This window comes from Pantherophis guttatus, chromosome 2, assembly GCF_059756535.1.
Source record: "Pantherophis guttatus breed Tessera chromosome 2, ASM5975653v1, whole genome shotgun sequence".
Classification (NCBI taxonomy): Eukaryota; Metazoa; Chordata; class Lepidosauria; order Squamata; family Colubridae; genus Pantherophis; species Pantherophis guttatus.
Window position 1 is genome coordinate 284,483,311 of NC_142064.1, and position 21,510 is coordinate 284,504,820.

At 43.1% G+C, this 21,510-nt stretch overlaps 1 protein-coding gene across 1 annotated transcript; it reads left to right on the plus strand.

Annotated features, from left to right (window-relative positions):
• Positions 1-250: 250 nt before the first annotated feature.
• Positions 251-19,570, plus strand: LOC148116058 (vomeronasal type-2 receptor 26-like). Its single transcript, XM_087885363.1, has 5 exons — positions 251-314; positions 6,090-6,258; positions 8,537-8,828; positions 17,519-17,645; positions 18,669-19,570. The coding sequence occupies exons 1-5, from the start codon at positions 251-253 to the stop codon at positions 19,568-19,570; spliced, it is 1,554 nt and encodes a 517-aa protein (XP_087741489.1).
• Positions 19,571-21,510: the final 1,940 nt, after the last annotated feature.

Genomic DNA, 21,510 nt, shown 5'->3' on the forward strand with positions numbered 1-21,510 from the left:
GATCGAACTATCCTGCACCCACTACTACCCCATTCTCTTTACTATATAGAGAATCACACACACAAACCTGTGGGATTTTGTAGGTGCCTACTAATGTTGACATCTGGATGGAAATCTCCCTGTCAGCTGCATCAAGAAGAGCCAAAATGTTGTCCTTCCTTCCACAGCTGTAGTTGGGAACATTGGCTTCTCCAGTAGAGAGCATGTCCAGCAAGACTTCTGAAGTGCCAAGTGTGTTCAAATAGTTGTCATGGATATTGTAGCCAAGTGTGAGATTGCACAGGAGCTGGATAATCTTGTTGATCTCTTGAATCGTGAAAATAAAGCGTTCTATTCCTTTGTAATTATAAGGTGTACTAGTGTAAAAAAAATGCTTTGGTTAATACAAGTATCATCAACAGCAGTAATAAAATTCCTTTTCCCCAATTTTATCCTCTTTTTCAACACAAGACTATTGAGTCTGAAGCCAATACTGATCGAAAACCAGAGGCAAATGATAGTCACCCATCAACCTTTAATATTTGTAAATGTTGAGAAAATGGGAAGCAGATAAGAATCACAAATAGTCTATTATTTATAGCAGCAGTCATTTTCATCAGCACAGTACCCAGTCTGCAAAATAGTTCCTTTTTTAAAGTACAACTGTCATAAAAGGAAGAGGATATTTCATAAGTGACCCAGAAAAACTGTTCTAAAATCAAGTCATCCTCTATTCCTATAAGGATCAGGCACTGAATATCAACAAGCACTTATAAAAATATGAAAATGAGCTGATCAAGGCAAACTAAAACAATCACTGCTTTAAACAAGAGTCAGTATTCAAGTTATGAATTCTAGATTGGACTTGGAGAGGAAAATAATGTGGACTTCTTTCAGGTATTTTTTTCTGCTCCATCTTTGTATTTGTGTCTCTTCCCCTAAATAAGAGAAAAGAGGAAACCCATGGAAATCTGATAAAATTAATTACTTCCTGAAGTAAAGGAGTAAGCAGAATAAGGAGAAAAGAATGAGAGTCTTAGAACTGCAGATGGAAAGAATACAGTTTCATCACACTGAATAACTTACAAGTGAGACTGACTATAAGGAAGCTCATTGAAGAAAAATATGTCATGTATTAGTGTTACTGCACTGGTGACTATACCGATGAGATGGTCTCCTCGCCTGTAGTAGCTCCATGGTCTTTCTCTATCCAGGTGCACCATATTCAGTGGGCACTTCATTCCAAATGTCCCAGAGACTGTCTGAGACACCAGTATCATCGAAAGCAGAAGCAGGAGGAGCTGAATCATGGAGCTGAATCAATCGCCTGTGTCCAAAGAAGAGTTGGATGATTTCAAAGCACTCTTAGAAAATAGAATGTCGAGTGGCTTTCCTTATTCAAACAGAAACAAATTGAGCTTTATCTGGAAAAGAGAGAAAGGTACATTCAGCAGCACAGCCCCTGCCTGTGTCCTAACTCTTGTGCAAACCGTTCAGCATGAGTAGAGGCTTATATCTTTTTCTGATGCAAGATCCATTCCATGTTGCTTCAGTCTGATGTTGTATCAAAGGCAGACACTGGAAAAGTTGCAATAGATGTCACAAAGTCTGGGACTGTGATAATTACTGTGAGTGATAATTTGTCCTCTGCCATGTACTGAGGGGCATCTGGAGAAATGGATTCTTGTAAAATGTTGCAGATACACCCCTGGAGACACTTTTCTACAATGGTTGTTATCCTTCCTGTCAAGACATGTCCAGAAAGTGATGCTGGAGGAAGATGCTTCAATACCCAAGGAATTGCCTTCTGCTGTCCGCCATTGTGTTGTATGGTCTCCAGAGAATGCTGGAGAAGATCACCCAGAGCTATGCAATTTGATGGCAATCTAGGTTCTTTTTTTTTTTATTGAAAAAGTTTTTCAAATACAGATTTTTCCCCCTTTCCATTTTAAAAACCTTGTAATAAAATTCTTCCGCTTTTTCAACAGTATTTAGTTGATATCTTTCTCCTTGGTATCTCAATATTATACCAACTGGAGCATCCCACCTAAATGGGATGTTTTGTTTCTTTAGCTCAGTTACCAAAAATCCAAAATCCTTTCTATCTTTTAACATCTTGGGCGGCAACTCTTTAAATATCCAAATCTTCCTTCCATGCATTTCAAGAGTGGAGTTAAAAGATTTTTGCACAATATCATTTCTTATTTCTTTATCAGTAAAGTAAATCACCACATCTTTAGGCAGCTGCCTTTGCTTTGCCACCCAAGAATTAGCTCTGTAGGCCTTATCAATCTTGCAGGATATCTCTTCAGGACTAACCTTTAAAATCACAGCCAGAACTTCAGCAGACCTCTTTCTCAAATCTTCTCTTTTATTTTCCTGTATTCCCCTAATTCTGACCGCAAATTCCATGAATCTGAATTGCATCATTGTGGCTTCATTTTCAATCCTTTGTTTTATATTATCTGCATCGTAAGTCTTGTAGTCAGCTTCCTTTATTTTTTTAAACTCTACTTCTGAGCTTTTTTCCTGAATCATTATTAAATCATTTTCAATTCTTTGTATTTTATTATCCAAATTATCAATCTTATCATCAACTTCCTTCATTTTAGACTCTATTTCTAAATTGATTTCTTTATCCATCCTTATAATTACTTCTATGAAACTTTTCAAATGTTGCTTCAAGATATCATACCTTTGTTGAACCGACTCTTTAACTTCCTGTCTAAGTTTTTCAAGATTCTGGTTCACAATCTCATCATGTCTTGCCATCTCCTCCAATACAAATTGCGTTAAATCTTTAAAGCCATTCCTCTGCATCTGCAAGCTCAAAACTTGTTCATGTGGTTTGTAAATGCCCCCCCCCCATAGCTTGGTTGTTTGGCTTTGTCAGTTTTAACGTCATCCTGCCACACAAACAGATTTTTTTTCCCCTTTAAAGAAAAAGACTTCTCTCCAAACAATATCAATATCAAGTCTCTAAGAAGGAAGAAGCATGAGATAAGAATTTTTCTCTTCACTTCTAGCCAGCGCTATTGTTTCAGTTACTTTGTAACACTTTGTAACACTTTGTAAAACTAGTCAAACAGAAGGACTTTCGCTTTCGGCTTTCTTCTCGAGCCTCAGCCAGTCGCCATTTTAAACTTTATTTTTCCCCCCTTTCACTCTTCTTTACTTTTAAAATCAGACTTAGGGTTGTTAGAAATACTTGCAATTTAGGGTCCCAAATCCGGATTTCATCCTACTTGTTCAAACGATCTGTTAGTTTCATTAGTTGGTCTGGTCCCATCGCCTAGCTCTGCAAAACGCAGAGTTCTCCCGAAGCCCGGAGCAGCGGCGAGCGAAAATAGGGAGCCTCATCCTGCTTCCTCCCCAGGAGTAAAAAAGAACTCTTTACGGGCAACGGGGCTGGTGGTCTCAGAGGACCATCTGGTGGCGACGGAAACCAAACTGGAAGCCAGAAATCTAGGTTCTTGACACTTAACTCTAGTGCTCTCTGGCACCTTCTGCACCTTGAACCCTGCCTAATGTTAAAAGCAGGTCTTCTTTGTGATTTCCTTTTCTATGAGATCTCCAGATATTAATCCTGTTTAGGGTGACACGCTCCCTACTCCCTACTCCAGTTGAGAGCACGGTAAGACCCCTTGCAGGATATGGCTGAGGATTTCGTGCAATATCTGCATGACAAAATCGCTCAGATTCAGGAGGGCTTGGACTCCGATTGGGTGGGTTCAGATGGGGTGACGGAGGTGGGTTTTGAGAGTGTTATCTGGGAGGACTTTGATTCTGTGACTCCTGAGGATGTGGACAGGATTCTGGGTAGGTTGAGCTCTGCCACATGTTTATTGGACCCGTGTCCCTCCTGGTTGGTGCTGGCCTCTCGGGAGATTACGCGAGGCTGGCTCCAGAGGATTATAAACGCTTCTTTGAGGGTTTCTTCCCCTCCGCCCTTAAAGAGGCGGTGGTGAGGCCCCTCCTCAAGAAGCAGGTGGTCCCCTCCCTGGACCCGACTGTATTAGCTAACTACCGTCCAGTCTCCAACCTTCTCTTTGTGGTGAAGGTTGTTGAGAGTGTAGTGGCGCAGCAACTTCCTTGGTAACTGGATGAAGCTGTCTATCTAGATCCGTACCAGTCGGGCTTCAGGCTGGGTCACAGCATGGAAACCATGCGGCATTAGTCGCATTGGTCGATGATTTCTGGAGGGCTCGAGGCAGAGGGTTTTCCTCTGTCCTAGTCCTATTAGATCTCTCAGCGGCTTTTGATACCATCGACCATGGTGTCATGCTGCGCCGGCTGGAGAGGCTAGGAATGGGGGGCACTGTGTTACGGTGATTCTCCTCCTTCCTCTCTGGTCGGACGCAGTTTGTGTTGGCAGGGGGACAGAGGTCGACCTCGAGGCGCCTTGTTTGCAGGGTGCCACAGGGGTTGGTCCTCTCACCCCTTTTGTTCAACATTTATGTGAAGCCGCTGGGGGAGATCATCTGTGGTTTCGGGTGAAGTGTCATCAGTACACTGATGATACTCAGCTGTACATCTCCACCCCAGACCACCCCAATGATGCCCTTGTGATGTCCCGGTGTCTGGAGACCGTGCGGATCTGGATGGGGAGAAACAGACTCAGACTCAACCCCTCCAAGACGGAGTGGCTGTGGCTTCCGGTGTCCCAGTATAGCCAGCTGGTTCCATCGCTGGCTATTGGGGGTGAGATCTTGGCCCCCTCAGAGAGGGTCCACAATCTGGGTGTCCTCCTGGATGCACAGCTGTCTTTAGAAGACCATATGACGGCCGTGGCCAGGGGAGCTTTCTATCAGGTTCGCCTTATTTACCAGTTGCGTCCCTTCCTGGACTGGGATGCACTGCACACAGTCACCCATGCCCTTGTCACTTCCTGTCTGGACTACTGTAACACTCTCTACATGGGGCTCCCCTTGAAGAGCACTCGGAGGCTCTGTGGACTTGACAGGCTCCAATTGGTCCAGAATGCGGCCACGTGGGTGATTATGGGAGCGTCTCGACGCACCTATGTGACACTTCTCCTGCGCGAGCTGCACTGGCTCCCAGTGGTCTTCCGGGTGCGATTCAAGGTGCTGGTCACCACCTTTAAAGCGCTCCATGGCTTAGGACCCAAATATCTATGAGACTGCCTTCTGCCACCGATAACCTCCCACCGACCAACATGCTCCCACAGAGAGGGGCTCCTCAGGGTGCCGTCAGCCAAGCAATGTTGACTGGCGACCCCCAGGGGGAGAGCCTTCTCTGTGGGGGCACCTGCCCTCTGGAATGAACTGCCCCCATGGATACGCATGATCCCCGACCTGTGTACCTTCCACCATGCCCTTAACACCCTACTTTTCCAACAAGCTGGACTAGCTTGACAAGAATCTGGACTGGGTATTTTTAAATTCTTGGGTTTTTAATTTGTGGAGCCAAAGTATTTAATTTGTTTTAACTGTGTTTTAAATTTTGTATACTAGGTTATTTTAATATGGCTGTGCACCACCCTGAGTCCTTCGGGAGAAAGGTGGTATAGAAATTCAATAAACATAAACATAAACATCATTGTCATCCTTCATCCGTTGCTGTCTTCAATCCTAGAATCAGAGAATAATAACATTGGAAGTGACGTCTTCGTCATGACTTCGCAACTAAAAACAACAACCCATCACATTCAATTAAACTTTGAATTCTTATCTGGGAATTCCAAAGCCACATGGCGCCCCACAATGTTCAGAGTGATGCTCTTTTTTCCCCTCATGCTATTAAAATCACAATGGTTTGCTTGTTCCCTCATGTCACAACCCTGGAGATTGTCTCCAGAGAGTTATAGATACAAACATCAGCCTTCAGAAAGAAAAAGAAAAAAAAACACTGTATGAAGTGATGTCATGCATGAGAACTTCTTAAAATGCTCAACATCTCCTATTTAATCGAAAGTCTGGAACAACATCAAGGAACTCACTTTGTCTCCTTTCAAAGCTTCAAGAAAGGTTTAGTTCTCTTTCTGACTTTATTTGATTAAAAAAAAAGAAAAAGCCACAAGGCAAAGGATTGACACTTGGGTAGATAAATGGCCTTCCTGCTTTTCCTTCTCATGCTGCTTCCTCACGCAGCTGGTGGGAAGTTCACTTTGAAATGCCCGCTGAACCTGAAGAGGAATGAAGCCGACCCACTAAATTTTTACCAACTGGGAGACCTCCTTCTGGGTGCGGTCATCGGTGCAATCAAAGCAACCTTCCTCCCTTACGATTTCAGCAGGAGCCCCTCTCTGAAGGTCTCTGGGTGAGTCACTGCAGGCATAATGCTTCTTTGCTGGTCAGTGCTAATTTCCAGACCTCTGCATTATTTCATTGTCATCTTTCATCCATTGCTGGAGAAAGATGGAGGAAGGGGGAATTCACAAGGCTTGCAAGGCTCCTGCATACAGAATTGTGCTAAATATACAGCCAAGACTTTTTTTTTTTGTTGACATCAGTTTAAGAGATTTTTGAAAAAACTGCAAAACGTACATCTCTTGTGTCCATTGTCAAGTGAATTCCATACATTCTTCCCGACCGCAATCAGAAGGAGGGTGTTAGGTTTCACAGCCAGCCGAAGTGGTTAATTGGAGAATGTGATTTATGACATGGCCAGGGGGGAGGGGAGAGACAGGGTCATAGGGGAACGTAAATCTACATGGGGTCAGTCCTGACTGCATCCGAATATTGCCGGAATGGTGCTCCTAATAAATCACTATATTTCCTTTGAAGTTTGGATCATGGCTCATGAATTAATTAGGGCATCTTTTGGAAACTTGACAGCCTTAATAAGACTACACTTGGAATACTGCATCAAGTTCTGGTCACCACAATACAAAAAATAACAACAACAACAACAACAACAAAAGATGTTGAAACTCTAGGAAGAATGCAGAGAAGAACAACAAGAATAATGAAGGGTTTGGAGGCTAAAACATATGAATAATGGTTACAGGAATTGGATATGTCTAGTCTAATGAAAAGAAGGACTAGGGGAGACATGATAGCAGTGCTCCAATATAGGAGAGGGGCTCCTATAAAGACCGGGGGGGGGACTATTTTCCAAAGCACTAAAAGGCAGGATGAAAAACAACGAATGAAAACTAATCAAGGAGACAAGCAACCTAGAACTAAGGAGAAATTTCTTCTTCTTTTTTTTACAATAATTTTTATTAATATATTCTATACACCAATACACAAATAAAATATACAATCCTGCCACCATGGTATAATATGATTACATTGTCCATAAATATAAAGTCATTCCTTTATACATACATATTTGCCATCATATATATACATCATCATATATCTATTCTATCCCACCTTTTTTGGACCCAATCGTACCATAATTTCCAACTGTTATAAAATTCTGAATCTTTTTTACCATTGATCAATCTAGTTAATCTATCTGATTCCGCACACTCATCAATTTTATATATTATTTTCAAATCTATCGGTAAGTATTGATTTTTCCACTCCTGCGCATACTAAGGAGAAATTTCTTAATGGTGAGAGCAATCAACCAATGGAACAACTTGCCTTCAAAAGTTGTGGGTGCTCCATCACTGGAAGCTTTCAAAAAGAGACTGGACAACATTTGTCTGAAATGGTACGGAGTCCGCTGCCCAAGCAGTGACTAGAATAACTCCAAAGTCTCTTCCACCTCTATTATTCTGTGACTTCCTTAACTTCTGAGGAAGAAAAGATGGATGAAACCTGGAGTATCATTTTCCAACATGAAACAGCCATCCTTGCAGAATTTGGAGCAAGAGGTGGACATTTCAATAAGGCAGGAGGGGTAACCCTAGGACATCTTTGGAAGCACAGGAGCTATTTCTCAGCTCAGAAGGTAGTGACATTTCTTCCTGTAAGCATCTCAACAAAGTCTGGATGGTCACCCATCAAAGATTGTTTATTCTGTTTGCCTTGGGCATCCTGAAGCATTAAGGATTATGAAGCTTAGATTATATAAGACCATACTTTTTATAGTCATTGGCTAGCTCTGTATAAATATCATTGGTAACATGGGCCCTTTTCATCTCTTATATTCATTATATCATTAACTGTTCCCTAATTTACACAAAGATAACATGAGAGAAGATGTATAAACTACTGCTACACTCTAATAAATTTATATTTTTCATTCTTGCTTTCACTATTTTGCTTAACTTCATTTTTTTTTTCTTTGATTTATATGCCGCCCTTCTCCGGAAACTCAGGGCGGCTTACAATGCGCTAAGCAATAGCCTTCATACTTATGTATATTTATACAAAGTCAGCTTATTGCCCCCACAACTGGGTCCTCAATTTACCTACCTTAGAAAGGATGGAAGGCTGAGTCAACCTTGAGCTTTTCTGAGAGGATTTCAAGGCGGTTATTGGGGAAATGATGATCACAAGAATATTAAATGTGTGCCTTATTATTTACAACATTCAAACATTGTCTTTATATGTTGACCAGTGATCACATTTAGACTGTGGACTTCTATAAAAAATAGATTATTTTCATTAATGATGTTGTGGAATGTATATATTTTCAGGAAGGGATCCATGTTTTCCTGGAAAATTCTCTCCTTCCTATTTGCCATCCAGGAGATCAACCAGGACCTCCAGCTCTTAACCAATATCTCCCTGGGCTACAACTTCCATGAAAACCATTTCAACTCAATCATGACTTCGGATGCCTTGCTGGATTTGCTTTCCACTGGGGAGGCAAATATTCCAAACTACAGGTGTGGAAGCCATAATAGACCCGTGGTAGTCTTTGATGGGTCCAACGCTGATATCTCCATTCAGATTTCAAATATGTTGGGCATTTATAAAATCCCACAGGTGTGTGCAAGTGTTGGGGGACCCTACTCCTCCTTTGAATTTTCCATGAAATTAAAAGGCAGCTTTTCATCACTGAAACCATTGGCCTAATGCAATTAGAGTGGTTCTAAATTAACAAAGAACAGTAAATGTTAAACCAGCCAGATCTGAAATACCTTGGCCCAATCCAAGTTAGATTCTTCCTACTTGGGGAAGAAACATTGCATACTCAAGGCTTAGTGGAAGGGGGTGTAACCTATGAACAGATCAACCAGAAAAAACATGTATATAGTCTTGTTGAGGTGCTTTCCTCTAGCATACTAGAACTAGGATTGTTATCTTAATAATATTTATTTAGTTAGTTAGTTAGTTTGTCAAACATGTATGAGATAACAGGAATAAGTATAAACATGGATATTAATACAGGAAATGGGTACGAATAAATGGGGACAACAGGACAAGGATGGAAGGCACGCCCGTGTGCTTATGCATGTCCCTTACAGACCTCTTAGGAATGGGGATAAAGATAGATAGATAGGTAGATAGATAGATAGATAGATAGGTAGATAGATAGATAGATAGATAGATGAGAGAGAGAGAGAGAGAGAGAGAGAGAGAGACAGAGAGAGAGAGAGAGAGAGAGAGAGAGAGAGAGAGAGATTGATTATATATATAGATATATAAAGGTAAAACCTGGCTAGAAAGAATATGCACATAAAAGCCTACGAAAAAGAAAAAGACACATTGTACCTTTACAGGGAGGATATCTGAGAAGTGGGTGTGGCTCACTGACGACGCCTTAAAAGGCAGAAATAGCTATCTGAGTCTCCCAGAGAGCAACACAGAGTTGCAGTTTGTCAACAGAAAAAAAGCCCAGAAGCTTGTGAATGAGATTTCACAGAACCAGGGCTGCAGAACAACTTAGTTTACGTAGGTAAAACCTGGCTAGAAAGAATATGCAGATATATTTATTATTTATTTAATTTATTTAATCAAATTTCTATACCGCCCTATTCCCGAAGGATTCAGGGCGGTGAACAGCCAAGATAAAATACAGATAATACAAATATTAAAAATCCCTTAAAATTATTAAATATTTTGGCCGAAACACAGATTAAAACACCCAATTTATAAAGTCACGAATTAAAAAATTTAAAAGAGGGGAGTTAGGCCAGGCCAGCTTGCTGAAATAGAAAAGTTTTGAGAGCACGGCGAAACGTGCGCAGGTCCGGGATCTTCCGTATCTCTGGGGGGAGCTTGTTCCAGATGGTAGGTGCCCCCACAGAGAAGGCTCTCCCCCTGGGGGCCGCCAGTCGACACTGTTTGGCCGACAGCACCCTGAGGAGCCCCTCTCTATGGGAGCGTACTGGTCGGTGAGAGGCTGTTGGTAGCAGAAGGCGGTCTCGTAAATACCCCAGTCCGATGCCATGGAGCACTCTAAAGGTGGTAACCAAAACCTTAAAGTGCACCCGGAAGACCACCGGGAGCCAGTGCAGCTCACGCAGGAGGGGGTTCACATGGGAGCACCACGTTGCTCCCATAACCACCCGCGCGGCTGCATTCTAGACCAGCTGGAGCCTCCGGGTGCTCCTCAAGGGGAGCCCCATGTAGAGAGCATTGCAGTAGTCCAAGCGGGAAGTAACGAGGGCATGAGTGATAGTTAGTTAGTTTGTCAAACATGTATGAGATAACAGGAATAAGTATAAACATGGATATTAATACAGGAAATGGGTACGAATAAATGGGGACAGTAGGACAAGGACGGAAGGCACGCCCGTGTGCTTATGCACGTCCCTTACAGACCTCTTAGGAATGGGGATAAAGATAGATAGATAGGTAGATAGGTAGATAGGTAGATAGATAGATAGATAGATAGATAGATAGATAGATAGATGAGAGAGAGAGAGAGAGAGAGAGAGAGAGAGAGAGAGAGATTATATATATAGATATATAAAGATATATACAATATCTTGACTTGAATTTGACTCAACAATTAATACAATTTCCCTTTTCAGATCAGTTATGTTCCTGTTTCACAGACTCTGAATGACAAAATACTTTTCCCTTTTTTCTACCGAATGGTCCCCAAAAAAGGAGTTCAATATCCCGCAATTATCAAACTGCTCCAGTATTTCGGGTGGACGTTGGTCGGTCTGGTTGCTCCAGACTCTGATGGTGGAGAGACGTTCATGAGAAGTTTGACTCCTCTGCTTGTCAGGAACGGCATTTGCGTTGTTTTATCTCAAAGCATCCCTGTGGCTGCCCCTCATGTACATATTGATGAATTTCAATTGTACAAATGGAGACAAGTCAATGTCTTTGTTTACTGTGTGGAGATTGATTCCTTCATTAGAGGAATATTCATTACTCAGAAGATCATTGAAGCTTACACAAAACCCACAGTTGGAAAGGTCTGGATCACTTCAGCTTTGTGGGATTTCACTTTGGATTTACGGTATACTACATTGATTATTCCATCCATCTATGGCTATATTTCCTTCTTAATCCAGACGGGTAGAAATGCCAACTATGGTGATTTTCAATCTGTCTACAAGGCTATGACAGAATTTAAAGACAAAGCATTTCACTGTTCCTATTCCAAGCATGGCTTGTCCGTGAAAGGCTGGACAAGATGCCCAGAGATTAAGGATGTAGAAGCTCTGCCCCAAGAGCAGATCGAAGGAATCCTGTCTCTTGACAGCTACATCACTTATCGCTCTATATGGACTGTGGCCAGGGTCTTAAATGCTGCCTATTCATCCAGATCCAAGAGAAAATTGAAGGATAATAGCGATTGGTTGGCTGCTCAGCATTTACAGCCATGGCAGGTATTCTCTCTGCATAATCCTCTGGGGCCATTCTTTCTTATTTTTGTTAAACTTATCTATGCAGTCTAGCATTTTATACAGAGATCTAGCTTTCCTGACACCATATTTATAGTCCTGAGCTAGCTCTGTCTGAACATCATTGGTAACATGGGCCCTTTTCAGGGATGGGCTGCTGGGGGTTCGCAGGGGTTCGGGAGAACCTCTAGCTAAGATTCTGTGCAGTTCGGAGAACCCCCAAATCCCACTCCTGGCTGGGCCTTCCCATCCCACCCCTTCCCTCCCAGGAGTCCCCAGGTGGCCCATTTTGGATGCAGGTTAGTGCAGGGCGTGTGCGAAGGCTTGGGGAGGGCAAAACACTGGAAGTTCAGGAAGGCTGGAAACAGGCCATTTCTGGTCTCCAGAAAACCTCCAGCGCCTGGGGAGGTCGTTTTCGCCCTCCTGGAGGCTCAAGGAAAGCCTTTGGAGCCCAGGAAGGGCAAAAATGCCCCCCTTGCTGTGGTGCAGGAGGCCGACTAGGCCACGCCCATCATGGCCATGCCCACCCAGCAACTGGGCAGAGAACCCCTTGCTAAAACTTTTGAAGCCCACCCCTGGCCCTTTTCATATGCATTATAACATTAGCCCTTCCCTAATTTACATAAAGATAACATGAGAGAAGACGGCAGCAGATCGGAACTTGCAAGATTAATATCAGCTCTACAAGACAGACCAGACTAAGAAACCAATATAGTTTTAGTTTTTAGTTTTTTAGTTTTTATTGAATTTCTATACCGCTCTACTCCCGAAGGACTCAGGGCGGTGCACAGCCATGAAATAAAACACATAGATATACAAAATTTAAAATCGAATAAAATGAATTAAATAAATTTGGCTGAATTCATACCCATAATTTAAAATACCCATATTTTAAAATACAGTAAAAATTTAAAATTTACACTTAAAAGGGAGAAGATTTAGGCGAGACCAGCTTGATGAAATAAAAGCGTCTTCAGCTCGCGGCGGAAGGTGCGCAGATCCGGAATCCTCCGTATCTCTGGGGGGAGCTCATTCCAGATCATCGGTGCCCCCACAGAGAAGGCTCTCCCCCTAGGGGCCGACAGCCGACATTGTTTGGCCGACGGCACCTGGAGGAGCCCCTCTCTGTGGGAGCGTACTGGTCGGTGGGAGGCTATTGATGGTAGTAGGCGGTCCCGTAAGTAACCAGGTCCTAAGCCATGTTGATTTCAAGTTGATTTCAAGACTGCTTTTATTATAATAATTATAGTAAGAGAGGCTGGCAATATTTTTCATGGTCTGAGCCTTAATACATAGTAAATTAATTTCATAAACTTTATAAGCTAATGTCCTTTAAGGTTTTTTCCTTTCACTTTATTATTGTTATGTTATGTATTTTGTTGATTAGGTTAATTGCACCCATGGACCATACAGAAATCCCTACTAAATATAAGCATTGCAGTAAATACCTTGTTACCCCGAAAATAAGACCTTCCCTGATAATAAGCCCAATCGGACTTTTGAGCGCATATGCTAAAATAAGCCCCCCCCCCGAAAATAATCCCTCCCTGAAAATATTTAAATGCATGCACAGCTGGTCCCCACTATTTCCCCTGGTTAGGGTTAGGGAGACAGAGCTGGAAATCAGGTAAGATAGCAAGAGGAGCCCTGTCTTGCTCCACACACCCCAAAATAATAAGACCTCCCCGAAAATAAGGCCAAGCGCTTATTTTGTGGTTCAAAAAAAATATAAGACAGGGTCTTATTTTCGGGGAAACACGGTATAGATACAGAATACTGGAACTGTGCAGAATGATCCTGTCAGAATCCGTGTTCTGTTTTCTGAGTTTCTCCTCATCTCTCTTGTTTTAGCTTCATCTTTTCCTGCAAAACTCACAGCTTTACAATAACTCCTTGGATGGATTATATCTAGATGAGAATGGAGAGCTGGCTGCTGACCTTGACATCATGAGTTGGGCTCAGTTTCCCAATCTGTCAGTTGCCCGGGCAAAATTTGGGAGCCTAACAAGACAGGGACCAGGAAAAGCCATGTTTGCTATTGACCAGGATGCGATGGTGTCCCCCAAATGGCTCAACCAGGTGAAGGGAATTTGTCTTCCTCAGTTCTTTTCAAAACCACAGGAGTGCCAGAACTGCTCTCTGGAAATTGGCTATTGCAGGACTCAACCTGCTGCACTGCCTCCCCTTCTGACCCTCCAGAGTAGAAGTGGTATTCAGCAGGTTCTGACCAGTTCTGGAGAACCGGTAGCAGAAATTTTGAGTAGTTCGGAGAACCGGTAAATACCACCTCTGACTGGCCCCGCCCCCATCCATTCTCTGCCTCCTGAGGTCCAACTGATCGGGAGGGAATGGAGATTTTACAGTATCCTTCGGCTGTCATGCCCACCAAGCCACGCCCACCAAGCCTTGCCATGCCCACCAAGCCACACACACAGAACTAGTAGTAAAAAATTTTGAAACCCACCACTGCTCCAGAGAATTAGGGAGGTGTCTGCCTGACCCACAACTGTTAGCCAAATCTGGCTTCCCAGGCTAACAATGAAACAGTCCAAGACAGGAAGGTCATCTTATTATGATTGATTCAGAACATTCTGACTAAAAATGATTTCTCTCATTCAAAGTTGTTGTTGTTAGTTGCAAAGTCATGTCCGACCCATCGCGACCCCATGGACAATGTTCCTCCAGGCCTTCCTGTCCTCTACCATCCCCCGGAGTCCCTCTAAGCTCACACTGACTGCTTCAGTGACTTCATCCAACCACCTCGTTCTCTGTCGTCCCATTCTTCTTTTGCCCTCAATTGTTCCTAGCATTCGGCTCTTCTCCAGGGAGTCCTTCCTTCTCATTAGGTGGCCAAAGTACTTGAGTTTCATCTTCATTTTTTCGATTTCAATTTGAGTCTCATTCAAAGAGGGAACCCCAATTCTCACCTTACATTCCATTTTATGATGAATGAAAGGAAATGCAAAAGAAAAGCTGATTGGACCTGACAAAAGTAACTCCCTCTTTGCATAGGGAAACAATCGCACGTAGTCAAACATGTTACAAGTGCTGTATGTCCATTTAAATGAGGTCTGACGAAAGCAGAGCCCTTAAATTTAGGATGTTAATGAGGAAATAGTCATAAGCTTGCTTGAAGTTCATAGAGAAAGACAAACCAGTCTTTTTTTTTTTACCATTTTAAAACAAACTTTATTCGTTCTTAAAAAAACATTTAAAACAAATATAAGAAAAACATACAAGTTTCTCTTAATCAAAAACAAAATTACATATGCAGTAAATATACAATACTCAACTTCATCTATTGACTACTTTCTATTATTATATATACATATATACATACACACAGTGACTTATTTCCTTTTCCATCCATCTGACAGTGCTGCTTTTAATTATATTGATTTCTTCTAAATTTCATCTTTAACCATTCCCCCTCCTCTGGTTTATCCACTGGTACTCATCTTTGGCAGAAGAAAAAAAAAGAGGAGTAGTGGTATATATTAAGGAAGGAATAGATAGCAATATAAGATATGTGGATACAGAAGGCAGAATAGTGATGATAGAATTAAAACTGGATTTAAAAAGTATATTATTGGTAGTAATACATGCTCCAAACAGTCAACAATTAGAATTCTATCAATTAATCAATTAATGCTAAGAAGCTTTCTCTTAATCAGAAGACAAACTCCAGACATCCAGTAATGGGTTTCACTTACCTTCGCTACTGGTTCGGAACTGTGAGCGCTCGAGCACGGCACTTCTCTGCATGTGCAGAACATCTGTGATGACGTCCAGGCAGGTGGGCAGAGCCTCCCATTGCTGCCAAACTGGGGCGAACTGGTAGAAACCCACCACTGCAGACCTCCTATCCTATCCTGACCTGGGGAACAAAAACAGTTTTTATCTTTTCAATCCCCTCTTCCCTCCTTCTCCTCTTGCCTCTTTGGTGGAGCTTATGACCATCTGGGTCTCCACGTTCCTTTTTCTTTTCTTTTTTTTAATATATTTTTTTTAATTTTATTTTTTTTAATCAACATATTTAAATGTAGTCTTTGGTCTACATTGATCATGGTTCATTCACCTTATTCTTTAACTTCTATTTGCTAATTAATTGTTCGGGTCTGCTCTTCTATCATCTCCTTCTTTTATTTTAATACAACCTTTCCTTTTCTTCTTCCTTTCTCTCTCCTCTTCTATCCCTTTCTACTTTCCTCGTTCCTCCTCTCCTTCCTTTTCTACTTCCTCTCCTCTTTCCCCTCTCCTCTCTCCTTCCTCCCTTTCTTACCCTTTCTCCTACTCTTCTTTTCCCCTTCTTTCTTCCCCTCCTTTTCCCATTCTTCTTTTCTCCTCTTCTCACCTCCCAACTCCGCTCCTTCCCCCTCTCTGCTCCTCTCCCCTTCTCCACTCCGTTGTTGTTTTCTTTTTCAGTTCAATCTGAGATGGTAGCCCCAATTTCAATTCACATACATCTTCATTTCAAGTTTCTTTTTTGCTTTATTTATTTATTTATTGGTTCGATTTATATGTTGCCCTTCTCCGGAGACTCAGGGCGGCTTACAATGCGTTAAGCAATAGCCTTCATACTTTTGTATATACCTGCTTAGTAGGGCTTTTGCCCCCCCCCAAAGCGGTGTTCTTTTTTATACAAAGTCAGCTTATATAACTCTATAGTTATATCTCTTCCTACATTCCTGTACATTATTAATCAATCCATGTATCATCTGGGTATAACATTTTTGTGCCATCATCTTCATCCACGTTCCTTTTTCCAGGAAATCCACTGCAGGACCATTTTTTCTTTTTCTTCCCAACCTGAAACCAACCATTTAAACTTTATTTCCAAACTTTACCTCCAGTTATTCCATTCACAGATTTTTTTTCTATCCGATCCAATCTGCCTCCCCTCTTCTCTTTCTCTCAAATTTTTACATTAGATGGGAAGCAAGTATCCTGCCAACTGAGGAAATGGGTGATGTCCCCCAAGGCTCTAGTCCCGTGATGGCAAACCTATGTCATGGGTGCCCAAAGTGGCACACGAAGCCATGTCGCCTGGCAGACGTGGTCTTGCCTGTCTTCCAGGTTTCTGGCACGCATGCATGCATGATGATCAGCTGTCCTTCGTGCGTGCGGCAGTGCCGAAAACCGGGGTGCACGCCAGCCAGCTAATTGTTGGGTGTGAATGCGCACTAGAACCCAGAAGTTTCATTTTTCTGGAGCGTGGCCCTAATGAACATGTGCGCGTGATGTTTCCACACAACCTTTTCGGCACTCGGTGCCAAAAAGGTTTGCCATCACTGCTCTAGTCTGATATACACCAATGGAAATGCTTTTTTGACATCTCCCAACCACAGCCCTCACTGACAGCAGCCAGGTCACCTCATCAGCCCTTTGTGAAAGCACAGCTGTCCTTCATGGCCAAAAATTGAGCTTCTTTAGCACTTTTCCTCACCCCAAAGGCTGGCTGATATCTAGAAGAGCCTTGGTGGTGCAGCAGACTAAAGCACTGTTAAGTAACACCAGCTGCCTGCAATTACTGCAAGTTCAAATCTCACCAGGCTCAAGGTTGACTCAGCCTTCCATCCTTTCGAGGTAGGTAAAATGAGGACCCGGATTGTGGGGGCAACAAGCTGACTTTGTATAAAAAAGAACACCACTTGGTGGGGGGCGAAAACAGGTATATATAAAAGTATGAAGGCTATTGCTTGACGCATTGTAAGCCGCCCTGAGTTTCCGGAGAAGGGCAGCATATAAATCGAACCAATAAATAAATAAATAAATAATAGACTAACAAGCCCATATGCCCATATGTCACAGATGCACACAACATGTTTTCTACACATTGCCCTTGACATGTCTTCTATTTTTGCTTAGTCCCTCCCTGAATCCAAGTGTGTGGAGAGCTGCCATCTTGGTTTCTTCATGGTGCCTCAGGAAGGGGAGCCCCCTTGCTGCTACGACTGTGTTCCTTGTGGGGAAGGGACCATCTCCACTCAGGAAGGTGGGTGGCTTTGAAGAGGAAGTCCCCATAGTGGGAGTGGTCAGAGATTCTGAATCCTCAATTTTGGTGTTTCTTTTTTGTCTTCCTTGCCTTAAGATCCAGAATGAATCTCATGAGGTGAGTTGCAAGAAACCATCTGAGAGAAAGATGGCTCATCAGTCAAGCCCTGTTGTCAGCCTCTTTGATGCTTGTTTGCTATCGGCTGCCATAGTAACGGGGAGGGGGGAAGATTGGCATTTGGGTGGGGAAGTGAACTGGAGTGAAGACGGCCTGTGTGTCAACCAAAAGGAAGGGATGGTCTCATGATCTACTGCACAGCTGAATGGACTTGTTTATACCCAGTCAAGATCAACCATCTTGGCATACCAGATGGGCGAAAACACCTGAAGATGTGCCCCACATGACACTATGTGGGATGGGGATTGGACATTCAGCCTGGGTCCCGGGGGGGAGGGATTTGGGGAAACTTTCAATATGTAACATTCATGCCTTTTGGCTCAGATCTTGCTTTTCTTTCATTGCTATCATTTCCAACTCATTAAAAGTACCTCTTCTCTACAAACATGGAGTTGAGGGTTTTCTTTCTTGGGTTTTGAACGAAGGCAGGCCTGACACCTATTTTGCCTCAGACCATCTCTGCGGAATTTTTCTGAGGGGAAAAGAGGACCTTTTTACAAAAAAAAAAAAAGAAGAAGAAGATTTATTTTAGTACGAAAGTTCCTTGCTGACTTCCCACAATTTGTCCATAAATTGAAGAAAAGCATATTAAGAGAAAAGTGTCAAAAAATATAGTCACACAAAAGAGAATACTTTAAAGTACACATTCTAAAGACTTTCAGATAAAAGGTGTGAATGAAATTGATTGCTGGGAAAAGTATAAACAAAATCAAAATTGAGGGAATTGACCGATCTGAGATGATGTATTTATGGAAGGCAATGGTGGACAAGGTAGACTGAAGGAGAAAAAAGCCAACATTGCAAGAGGTAGATAAACCATAGTTCTCTCATCTCTTTTATTTTCAGATGCAAAAGGGTGCACCAAATGTCCAGAGGATCAGCATCCAAATGAGAAACGAGATCAGTGTATCCCCAAGATCATAACCTTTTTATCGTACAAAGGACTTCTGGGGATGTTCCTGACTTCCTTTGCCCTCTTCTTGTCATTAGCGACACTGCTTGTCTTAGCAATCTTTATAAAACATTTGGAAACTCCAATAGTTAAGGCCAACAACAGGGACCTCTCCTACATCCTCCTGATCTCACTCTTGTTTTCCTTCCTGACCTCCTTCCTCTACATTGGCCAGCCAAGGAAAGTCACCTGTCTTCTCCGTCAAACTGTTTTCAGCATTGTCTTCTCAACTGCTGTCTCCTCAGTCTTAGCCAAGACAATCACAGTAGTGTTGGCCTTCCTGGCCACAAAGCCAGGCAACACCATGAGGAGGTGGCTGGGTAAGACGCTGGCTACCTCTCTTGTTCTTTCTTGTTCTGGGATTCAAGCTCTCATTTGCTCCATCTGGTTAGGAGTCTCTCCTCCATTCCCTAATGCTGACTTCCACTCCCAGCCTGGAGAGATCATCCTGCAATGCAACGAAGGGTCTATTGCCATGTTCTATGCAGCCCTGAGCTACATGGGTTTCCTTGCTGCCATTTGCTTCATGGTGGCTTTCCTGGCCAGGAACCTGCCTGGGGCCTTCAACGAAGCCAAGCTGATCACTTTCAGCATGCTGGTCTTCTGCAGTGTCTGGGTCTCTTTTGTACCCACCTATTTGAGTACTAAAGGGAAATACATGGTGGCCGTGCAGGTCTTCCCCATCTTGGCCTCCAGTGCTGGGCTGCTGGGCTGCATCTTCTTCCCCAAGTGCTACATTATTATCCTGAGGCCAGATCTCAACACAAAGGAGCAGCTTATATTAAAAGTAAAATAAAAATGTAGCGAGAGGCAAGGGCAGCAGGGCTGCTGGTGGCCAAGTACTAAGGCAGGACTTTCCTTCCTTCCTTTCTTCCTTCCTTCCTTCCTTCCTTCCTTCCTTCCTTCCTTCCTTCCTTCCTTCCTTTACTTTTCTCCCTTTTCCTTCCCTCTTCGTTCTCCCTTCTTCTCCTTTCCCTTCTTTCCTTGCTCTCTTATCTAAGTTATATAAATTGAATTAATAATAAATAAATAATAATCATCTTTCCTTTTCCTTTCCTCTTTCCCTTTCTCCTTTCCTGTCCCTTGGATGCTCAAATGCAAAATGGGAAACATTTATCCATCTTGTTTTTAGTTTGTTTTGATAGCCCTCTGCCAGTGAAAACAGGGCTCAGGGGGACCACTCGTGGCTCCTCCAGGCCCCATTTTCAGCCTGGATGGCCTCCTGCAGCCCTCCCAAGCTCCACTTTCACTGGCAGAGGCACTGCTGGCTGGTCCTTCGCTGTTTCCAGGACAGCCCCATGGGACAGATCTAAGTACCCCACAGGCCAGATGTGGCCCACGAGCCTTGAGTTTGACACCCCTGCTGTAGAAAAGAATGGGTTCCTTCCCTTTTCTTTGCTGGAAACAATATTTAGCTCAGGCATGATCCTGTGTGAATTTCACTTTTGACCCTTAGACCCTTGGACTGGCTGACAACCCTGACCCTGCTCTTGAGTATTGGACCAATTTTAGATGATTCTTTTGCATGTTCTTCTTCGATAAGCACACTTTCCACCTAGGCCTTGGCTATGTTTAACACTCCTGAGTATAGTATAGCTCAGGGGTCAGCAACCTGCAGCTCTGGAGCCGCATGTGGCTCTTTCACCCCTCTGCTGCGGCTCCCTGTCATTCAAAATATGCATCACAACTGCCAATGTGTGACACCTGCCGGCATGTGATTTATTGAGCTTTTCAATCCCTGGTAGTCCAACCATGGACAAATCCAATAAAAGAAAAGTTTTGGAAGAAAACAGAACGTTTAATTCAACTACATATGCTAGTTTTGTGGCCGCTCAAAAAATAGTCAGGAACAGGAAGGGTTTTGTAGCTCCCAGTGTTTTCTTTTCTGTAGGGAAATGTGTCCAAATGGCTCTTTGAGTGTTTAAGGTTGCAGACCCCTGGTATAGTCATTGTATGTTATGTATACAACAAAATTGGTTATTGAGTCAATTGATACCTCTGATACCTGAAAATAAAACTCATATTCTCTCAGGAAATTGCGTACTGTGTATACGTAGGCTGAAACTTGAAACAGGAGACAGAGACATCAGCCAAGATGTGAAGATAATGGGTTAATTTCTTTTTCTTTAAAAAGAAACTTTTTAAGCTTAGAGTAGTTGTTGTCTCCAAACTGAGGCTTTAGATTTCATGCTGGGTACCCATGAACATCAAATCCAAAAGCAGATCCTATTAAAAAAATCAATCCTGTGTGCCAAGAGACTGCATTGGCCAACACATAACAGATTTGTGGTAAATTTAGTTGAGTTCACACAACCAGGTTAATGAAAAGTGCCCTCGTCACTTCCCACCTGGACTACTGCAATGCTCTCTACATGGGGCTCCCCTTGAGGAGCACCCGGAGGCTCCAACTGGAGCAGAGTGCGGCCGCGCAGGTGGTTATGGGAGCGACATGGCATTCCCATGTAACACCTCTCCTGCGTGAGCTGCAGTGGCTCCCGGTGGTCTTCCGTGTGCACTTCAAGGTCTTGGTTACCACCTTTAGAGCGCTTCATGGCTTAGGACCTGGTTATCTACGAGACCGCCTGCTGCCACCAGTAGCCTCCCACTGGCCGGTACGCTCTCATAGAGATGGGCTCCTCCGGGTGCCATTGGCCAAACAATGTTGACTGGTGGCCCCCAGGGGGAGAGCCTTCTCTGTGGGGGCACCTACTATCTGGAATGAGCTCCCCCCGGAGA

What these genes read in the sequence shown, in the direction of transcription:
- LOC148116058 (XM_087885363.1), top strand. Translation starts at nt 251, where the DNA reads ATGGATATTGTAGCCAAGTGTGAGATTGCACAGGAGCTGGATAATCTT. An exon ending in TCTTGTTGATCTCTTGAATC is followed by an intron (nt 315 to 6,089) that starts GTGAAAATAAAG and finishes TTCCTCACGCAG; the next exon opens with CTGGTGGGAAGTTCACTTTG. An exon ending in CCCTCTCTGAAGGTCTCTGG is followed by an intron (nt 6,259 to 8,536) that starts GTGAGTCACTGC and finishes ATATATTTTCAG; the next exon opens with GAAGGGATCCATGTTTTCCT.